The following is a 10,000-nucleotide window of genomic DNA, read 5'->3' on the forward strand; positions in this document are numbered from 1 at the left end:
TTTATGTTCTGCCCCTGTAGTTTTAGGTGAATTTTGTTACATACAGATGGCTCCACATGTGCTCAGCCGGCAAGGAGTCTTTCAGTGGACCCTAGTTACCGATCCTGATTTCCCAATTCCTTGAATTGGCGGGAAAATGTGTTTTTCTTATTAATACCATTGCTATCGATACTGTTATTATTGTTATTTATGTTATGATTACTAAATTGTCGTTAAAATATTTTAGACAACGAAATGATACAAAAGACTTAAAATGAAAAAAGAATAAACAGGTGAGATAGGTAGTTCTAATTACTGGCTATTTGGTGATTAAGAACTTGTAGAGCCGTCTATGTGTAATTGCAATAAATAAACTTGTATTACAGTGGGCATGGCATGTATTCCCAATGGGGCGAATGGGTTAAGGACGGTAAACAACTACTCAGGAACCATTCAACATACTCTTCAGAAGTTATTCAGATTTAAGTACATATCGTTTCACATCTTAAGTACAAAATTTATTGCATATTATCATATTCGTTAATAATTATTGTTTTACTGAATTTCAGCTAAATACTACTATAGTTGTTACACTTGCCTCGACTTCTATTTTTTGTAAATCTCTGGGTTAGGCAGTAAATATAATTTACATTCCTCACGAATTTACTGTTATGTGGAAAAACAAAAAGAAAAAAATATATATATATATATATGAGAGAGAGAGAGAGAGAGAGAGAGAGAGAGAGAGAGAGAGAGAGAGAGAGAGAGAGAGAGAGAGAGAGAGAGAGAGAGAGGGGGGGGGGGGGGGGGACAAGTCCGATATGCAAAGCTGAGCCTCGCCCGGGCTATGACCGTGAGGGAAAAGCGGCCTGTGTCGACTAACGCCGACTCGCTAACTTTTTCACTGTTTAAGGTTTTGTGTCAGTGTGTTTCTTTCTTCCTTTATAAAGCCTGCCTAGGAAAAGTCTGAATATTTATCTAAGCTTATAAGTATCCATTTCCGCTCATCTGTTGAAAATATATTGTACCTTTACCTTTTAAAAAGACATCCAGACTTATAAAAGTGAGGAACTTATCAGAATATCACCAACTACAGTTCAATCGTCCTTATTTTTCCATGTATCCATGTCTTTTGTCAAAGTATTATTGCTGTGGATACCACAATGACAATGTTGATGTGCTGGTTTTACGATGGTTTCGGAAAATTAAGGGTTGGTGCTTCAACCTACATATTACAACCTTGACATAATCGAGACCCCACACACTAGTCCCAACAGAAGCTTAATATGTAGAGAAACTGTCACCTAAAATTAAATCAAACTGAACTGAGTGGAAACGCGTCGAATGAAAAGATGAACCACAGAGCTTTGCAGGAAAATGTGTTCTAGAACTGTGATTTTCAGCCTTTGAGATATACTGGTCTGCGAATTTCGCTCCGGTCTTGCGTTTCTATTACTTGAATGGAAGTATATCTATTTTGTTAATGGAAGTAAAATAAATTAAGTCAAATGCATGTGTATTTATATTTCTTCTCCCTATAAGAAAGTGATTGAGGTCTTCCAGTAAATTTACAAGCAGAGGTGTTAGGATCTTGAAATCTTGGGGCCTTATTCCAGGCTAGATATTCTTAAAGTATCCCTTGATAAGTTCAGAGTGTAAGGAGTAAAAGGTATAAGAAACTTTTTTACCAGTACAAAATTGGCTGGGTTTCAAAACTTAAAATCCGAGATACTTTTTTCTTACCTAGTTTGAAGATTTAATCTAAAATGGGGGGAGTGGGTGTTCCTAAGTATATAACCCTAATGCTGCTACTAATGCCATTTTGTTAAGAACGGTTCTATACTTATTGCCTTGTGCCTTTTTCAGCCGTTTCTTCTTGTGTTCTCATTAGTTTGATCTATTACCAACTTTTACTGAACATTTTGTACGATTTTTATTTTCATCAAAACACCACGTGTATCTTTCCGCGTTAACAGAATATTCCTTTGCATGCAGTTCCTAGCATAAAGACTGTTAAGGTAATTCAAAACTATTTGCTACAAGTATGCTATCTACTTTTTCCCAAAATAAATAAATCCATTCATTAATATGATTTACTTCTTTCTATAACAAAGTTTACCTACTCTTGCCATGTATTTTTTTCCAGATGCGACATAAATACTTAAAGTTTCTACTATTGCAATCTTATCAATTTAAGGTTTCATAATAAATTTAAGAAGTGTCTCATATAAAAAAAGGTAAATGAAAAATCATGTAAACTTTGAAACATCCCAACAAATGCAAACAATATGATTCTTTTTAAGCAAGTTAATTCTGAATTTATTTCCACTGAGCCACTGAATGCCCATGTTTACAGATAGTCATTCCGCACTCTCACATTCAACACATTCTATTATGTCGAAATAGATAGTAATATTACAGAATTTTCTTTTACTTTTTGCTCACTTAATTATTTTTAAGACTTTTTAATTGTATTTAGATTGTGTTCTGACGTTGATCTACATTTATATATCATCTTACAGCAACTTTTCAATAATCAACATGCAAAAAATATTAAATAAAACAAAAAGTCATACTGACATGTTTTTACTTTTATTTAACTTATGTACTTAATCTTATAAATCATCTATACAGTTTTGATTTGCGTGGGTGTGGGAGCAAAGGGAGAGGCATGTGTAAATGAGGTGGGGGATGTTAGTGTCGTTTGTCACGGGTAAGGGAGGTAGTACGCAAACCCTCACTCTTGGTGAAGTCTATTTGAGCATAACTGAGGGGTTCGTCTTCCTCCCCAACTGCAGGTTCTTGGAGACACACAGTATGAGGAACTCCAGCCCCACTTGTAGACCGGCGGCCAGCTAGCGGTGAAGGCATCACACCCTCACATCGAGCTGGGGCTAAATCCAACGAGACATAATTTAGTCCACTGTCTCCACTGCTGCAGCCACTGCTAGCTGTTGAAGTCGACTGCTGACTGGTAGAGGAAGAGGAGACACTAGTGTGGGATGCAGAATCAACCGGCGTCTCCTGGGCCCGGCCTGACCCCCCAAGCCCACTCTCCCGCCGTCCAACACCCACATTAACCACAGTGCAGGTGGAAGATGCTGAAGAAAGAGCACCTTCACTTAACGATGACACAGATGATACAGATGATACAGAACCTCTTAGGGTCGGAGATGTGGGCGGTGAATATGACACAGGTGATGAGCATGCTGATGCTGCCCGACCACTACTCCCTTGGCTCCCTGACCCAGCTCTTGGTTCTGACAATTGTTTTTTTACCCGCACCTCGCCACCTACTGCAGAACTCTCAGGGGCACCTGGGCCACTGTGACTCCGACACCTTTCACTCGTGGCACTACCTCCAGAGCTGCCTAAGTTTAGCCGCTCCAAGGTGGCAGTGAGGCTGGCATCAGGACGGCCACCAAGGAGAGCTGAGGGAATGTCTGGTCGACGAGTTACTGTGCGAGGAGAAACAGGTTTCGGCGGGGTTTGTCCAGGGGTCATTAACAAATACCCACTTTCCCCACTACTACCATCGTTCTCTTCTCCATAATTACTGCCGCTTAACCGCTTACTGTCACGACGATTCTGATCTCTAGAACCCCCATATCCTAAACTGGGACTACTTTTTTCGCTAGATTCACCCTTCGATGTAAGACTGGTTTTCCTCTTAGGAGAAACCGTGCCTGGCATAGATGCAGGCTGTGGTGGAATCAGAGAGGTGCTGAGTGGCTCTGGGCGACCTCCTGGGCACATGTTCACATACTCGCGTGGTTGATGAGGGTCAGATGGAGCCTCAGGTGTCTTACATGCTGACATGGGAGAAACATTCATGTAGTCTGATGATACTGAACCTGTGGATACTTTTCGTTGTTTATTCTCTACAATTAAATTCTTATCTGAGCTGCCAAGTGATAAGTTTACATATGCCCCCATATCATTGCTATTAATATTTGAATGTTGCTGCTGACTGTTGATAGAAATATCAGTGTTACCTGACTCTAAGCCTGTATTTTTCTGCTTTTCCTCCAGCTTAGTGTCTGCCTGAGATGTTTCAAATATCCCTGAAGTTCTCTTGCTACCCCCGTTGCTGTTAGTTTGTTTATTCAGCTGGTCACCACTATTAGGAACTGTCTGTGAGGATGAGGCGACGCTAGAGCTATCACCTGATATGGCACTCTCCTCTGCTTCTCTACTCGATTCTCTAATGCAACTTGTGCCGATGCCTGAGCTTACACTTGATGAGACCCCAGAACTTTCCTTTGCTGCTCCATCTTTACTACTATCCTTACTTTCACTTTTCTTGCGTGTTAGACTCGAAAATGGACTAGGCGTTCCTCGACTGGACTTGGGAAGTGGACTACTAGTAGGTGAAAGCGGGGTCTTAGGAGGGGTGCCTGAGGAATTCTTCCGACCTAGGAAGGTTGAGAGAGAGGATAAGGGACTTGTTCCTTTTTTGCTACTTTCCTGGGTATTCTCCCCATCGCTTCCCTTCCCCATTACTGCTATTGGGTCTGATTTCTTGCGTTTGGTGCTGTCCTTAAAAGACTTTCTCTTACTGCTTTTCTTTTTCTTACTCTTCTCTCCATCAAGAGAATGGGAAGATTCAAAACTGCCACGGAGGTCGATGGGCATGTACTCGTCCTGCTGTGAAGAAAAGTCTTGGGAAGACAATGGATTAAATGTGGACGAAATCTTTCTGACTCTAGCACCAATGGAAGATGAGCTGTTGGAAGTTGTGGAGGACGAGGATGCAGGTGTGAGAGGAAGCGTCCCCAGACCTTTGCCTTGACTCATGTCCACATAACCATCGTTTGGCCCTGAGGTACTCAGTGAGGAAACTAATCTGTCACTGCTTTTAGACATATCTAAGTATGGGTCATTTAAACCATGTCCCGTAAATAAATCTTTGCTGTTCATTTCAAGGTATTCAGAGTTTGCAGAGGACTGACCACTGGAGACCGCAGGCCTCAAATTCATAGGCAAGTACCCATCGCAAACATCTGAACCACCTCCACGAGGACTTGGTGTAAAATCAAGCTCAAAAGGACTCTTTCCCTCCGGGATCTCCATACCCTTGGCAGACAACTCACTTTCTGATTTCTTTTTGTCTCTTTTCATAGAATCAAAAACTGAAGATTTGCCATTCCCTGAGGACTTGGAATTGGAACGATGTCTCTGTCCTGTGAAGGTTCTCTTAATGCTCTCTATGCTGCTGCTCTTCTTCTCCTTCTCAGCAGACATACTATCGCAACTCTTGTTCTTGGTGAAGTCAAACTCCATCAGGTCATTGTTCCGCTCCTGGTTCCGTGCTTGGAGGAAGCCCCGGAAAAACGTCCCAGGGGTCCCTGACCACGAGTTGGAGATAGGCGACGTCCCCAAAATTGGCGCGCTGCAAAGCCACAGAAAGAAGATATTAGTTTAGACAATCTTTAAAATGTTATTTCACTGCATTAAACATTTTATTTGATTAATAAAATCAGAAGCCAATATCTTAATATATTCACACAAAGTGCTATAAAGTGACACAAAAGGACAAATGAATAAAAACTTCTATATTGGTAAGAAGAAATTATACCCAACAGCCAATTTTTCATCCCAAAATTACAACCAAATAGACATTTTCCTTTTTCTTATTTCTTATTGCCTTTATTAAAATGACAAAGGAAGTTATTTTGCTATTTTATATCCATCTAACAAGAGCCAAGTTTTCAAACAAAGGAAATGGATATTGCATACACCTGTTAATGCCAAAAATTATATTAAATCAATATAAAAAAATATAAAAACAAACCACAAACAACAGTTCACATAAAACACTACTTGAGGAGTTTTTTAAAATCTGTAAAAAAAAAAAAAAAAAAAATCTGCTGAATTTAGCTCTACATACTTGGTCATAATTTATCTTTAAGAGAGTATACAAGACACTGTATTATTCCAAAGTAGCATTATGAACACAAGATCACAGTGACTACAATTATCCAAATGAAGCAGCCTTGCAGTTGAATTCATTATATACACAGCCTCACCTACTTTATTTACAACAAAAAGTTTAAATACACAGTGAGTACTTGAAGGATATTAACAATCTCCTTTTCCAAATCTATTGTCTTAACCTCGAACAATGTATAAAAAAAAAAAAGATATAATGCACATGTAATTCTGGTACACTATAGTACCATCCATGCTGGTAGCCAGTGCTAGTAGCCCCCGTGCAGCCAGCAAGCATCCATGTTGCCACAAGCATATTGGAACATTGTTATACACTGAATTACTTCCACAATAAAAATAAAAAAATAAAAAAAGAAAACAATAACTTCAACACAAGACAGAACCCCACTTCATACAATGGTATGGGATGGGATAAACATTTTGCCTGAAGAACAGTCACCCACAACCCCAAGATGGGCCAGTCTGTGACGTGCATAACAAATACAACCCTACCTTGATGATTTGCTTTTCACTTGTTTTCCCTTCTCCTTAATAGAAGGCGAGAACTCGGTGACAGAGGCAGAAGTGGCAGTTGCTGTGCCACCTGCCACCTGGCCGGCTCTGCCACCTGCTAGCCTGAGGCTCACTCGTGACCCCACAGAGAAGGCTCGTACACGGGCAGGTTCAGCAGGGCTCACCTCCAGTCTGTTGTAGTTGTGGACCCACACAGGAGGGATGGAGGAGGCAGGAAGAAGGAGCAACAGGACGAGTGTTACTTTACAATTACTGTGTTAGCAGCCCAGGGCAGCGACACCGCAGAACATGGCACGACACCTACCAACACCCATTCAACTGCTAATTCTCTTTTCCCTAACATTCAGAGCTTTCACTTTTCCAATCTCTTTGACAATGCTTTACAGCCTCTGGTGAGTGTTATAAAACATAGTGCTGGACAACTACAACTAATTCATTTGACAAGGATATGTTATTACACTCACAGATGTTCACACCTAGCTGTTATTTACAATGTTAAACATCACAGATCGTTCTCAGCCACATATAGTGTTGGCAACTATTAGTATTTTGTTAGCATCACTATATTTTGACAAGGACAGCATCTTTATTTCACTACATATCTACAATAAAATGCTTGATCAAAGCGTTTCATATTTCACTTTACTTGCACTTATGTTTTATACATAAAATGTTATTCAATCTCTATTATTTTCAAAGAAATTTAACCTATGACCCTATAGTGACTTGAGTAGGCTATAAACTGCTGGGTCTTGCAATTTGTATCTGAAGGATCTGACTCTTGATTCTAATACATAAAGCAAATGATTTGCAACCATGCAGATTACTTTTTTTTTTAAAATTAACATTTACTTACTAATCAAAAACTAACTACAAAAGACTATTTTTTTACTTAATTACGCCCAGAGAGCTATTACAGAATCTGATATCTCTGGCAACTGTATCTGCCATGCCACTGCCCTTCCACAGTGCTGACCAACACAGGCCATGTTCAGAATGATCAATGCATCATAAAGGATTCCACATGAAGTAAGGTAAAAACTACTTTTTTTTTTTTTCCTCCAAAAAAGATGACAAATCATTCTGAACATTACCTTTTTTCTAAAAGAGCAAAAAATGTAACTGCTGTGAAAAGTGCAAAAGCTACACTATAGAAAAAAGTGCTACTGCACACAAGTCCAGTAGTGAGTTTTAAAAAATATACATTTACTCAAAGATGAAAAAATAAAAATGTAATATCAAGAGGAAAAAGGCATAATAAAGCCAATTTTTTAAACTATATTACAAAAATGGACAGGAACTATTTCTAAGTAGCCCTATACGAAAAAGTTAGGTCCAAATATCTGAAGTTTTCCAACAAACTTATTTTTTGAGATATACTATGGGTGCAATGTTGAGCATAGTACAAGACACATGGAAATTAAAAATTCTGTTATCTTAAGCAACTTATTTATCTTATCTATAGCATCTTACTCTTATATCTAATATAGCAGAAAAAAATGTAGAGAATACTGAATTAAAATAGAACAAGGAACCTCCAAATGCTATTTATCTGAAGCTGTGAGACTAGAGAAAAATATTTGATTTAGATCTTTAAAAATAAAACAAATCAATTTGTGAAATATGATTCAAAATCAAGCATTCAGTGAGAAAGAAAAACAAACAGGAAATAATAAAGATTACAGGTCAATCAAAAGGCCAAATAAAAGTCAGAAAAATCCAAATAAAACACAAACATATAACAAGAGAAAGAAAAGAAAAATAGGAACCTACAAGAAGGTACTTCAAAATTACAGTAATAATAAAAACACAAAACAATTATTAGCCACCCTCAAGAAAGACTCCACAAAGATACAAGAGACTAAACTTTTTGCATGCTCAACCATAATCCCAAACCACCAAAGAAAACCCTTATCACCAGTGTAAGTCACCTTCACTGTATAAATGTGACTTTCAAGTGAGTCATTGTAACTGCTGTTACTAACAACAGCATTCAGTGCATGGGGAAATTGCATCATTTTCTTCACACCATTCCAACTGGGAATTCATAACATCAACCAATCTATTCAACCTACTTACACCAATCAGATCCTAAATACAACAACCAACTTACAGCAAAAACAAAACTACAGAAATATTTCAGGCTAATGCCAGATGAGAGATTTTACACATCACCAAATCTGGTGTGGTTATCACCCCTACGAGGATCGAGCCAAGTTGGTTATATCTTGCATACTACATCACAACTGCAAGTGATAAACTTATCATTTGTACTAACTGCACACCATCTACTTCAACCTTTCTACTGATTACAAAAGGTGTCGCACAAGTTGAAAACCAAATGTTCTCTAGTCCATGAAAAAGGATCTTCATAATAATATCAAATGTTCTTCCTTAAATCACTGGTCTATGGTTTACAAACATTGGGGAGGTGAATGTTCCTTCCAAAATACAGCTATCCAAATCAAGCAAAACACTTAAAAAACTGACCATAATCAATTTTACTTTAAAACAGAAAAAAAATTAATAGACATAATTTTTGACATAGAGAGGCTTGTTCCAACAGTGCTGCTTGGCATTTTATATATATTATATAGTGGGTGTGGGTTTGAGTGTGAGTGTGTGAGTGTGACTGAACACGCACACACGTGCGTGTGCATGTGCGTGTGCGTGTGCGTGTGCGTGTGCGTGTGCGTGTGCGTGTGCGCGTGCGTGTGCGTGTGCATGTGTGTGTGCTTGATAGATGAAAAATAGATATGTATATATATGTGCATATATGTATATATGTATATATCATATATATACATATATGTATGTATGTATTTATATATATGTATATATATGGATGAATGTGTGTAGCCATGTATGTATGTATGTATGTATGTATGTATGTATGTATGTATGTATGTATGTATGTATGTATGTATGTATGTATGTATGTATGTATGTATGTATGTATGTATGCATGCATGTATGTATGTACGAATGTAGGTATGAATGTATGTTTCAATGTATGTATGCATGGATGTATGCATGGATGTACGCATGGATGTACGTATGCACATATATATGTATATATAGATAAATATATAATATATAAATATAAATATTTTATATACATATATATCTATGTATATGTATATATATGTATATACATATTGTATATATGTGTATATATGCTTATATTATATATATGCATATATACAAATATATACATAAATTTTACATACATGTATACATATATATTTTGCATACATGTATACATAAATATAAAATATATCTATATACATATATATACATAAATATAAAGACATATAAATAATCATATATATAAAAATAAATATATATATATACATAGATATAAATACATTATATATACACATATTATATGTATATGTATATACATATACATATACATACATACATGCATATATACAAACAAATATGCACACAAATATATATTTACATATAAATGTGTGTATATGTATATGTATGTGTGTATATATATATATATATATATATATATATATATATATATATGTACATATATTTATAT

The 10,000-nt window shown here is 37.1% G+C and overlaps 2 protein-coding genes across 11 annotated transcripts in view; one reads left to right on the forward strand and one right to left on the reverse strand.

The window, feature by feature from the left end:
* LOC125029155 (lipase 3-like) overlaps nt 1-116 on the forward strand; it is an 11,380-nt gene extending 11,264 nt beyond the window's left edge. The window contains exon 10 of the mRNA XM_047618994.1: nt 1-116. This exon is cut by the window's left edge and continues 667 nt beyond it. The gene's annotated coding sequence lies outside the window, so the exon portion shown is untranslated.
* Nucleotides 117-2,549: 2,433 nt separating this feature from the next.
* Nucleotides 2,550-10,000, reverse strand: part of LOC125029151 (dentin sialophosphoprotein-like) — an 84,422-nt gene continuing 76,971 nt past the window's right edge. For 9 of the 10 annotated variants that reach the window (XM_047618986.1, XM_047618983.1, XM_047618985.1 and 6 more), the window contains 2 exons: nt 6,424-6,615; nt 2,550-5,371 (listed from right to left, as the gene is read on the reverse strand). In XM_047618986.1, the coding sequence (XP_047474942.1) occupies nt 2,674-5,371; nt 6,424-6,615 (2,890 nt within the window). In that variant the 3' untranslated portion in view covers nt 2,550-2,673. The remainder of the gene's footprint in view (nt 5,372-6,423; nt 6,616-10,000) is intronic. The other variant, XM_047618987.1, reaches the window with a different exon arrangement.

The sequence above is a fragment of the Penaeus chinensis genome, chromosome 9 (genome assembly GCF_019202785.1).
Source record: "Penaeus chinensis breed Huanghai No. 1 chromosome 9, ASM1920278v2, whole genome shotgun sequence".
NCBI lineage: Eukaryota > Metazoa > Arthropoda > Malacostraca > Decapoda > Penaeidae > Penaeus > Penaeus chinensis.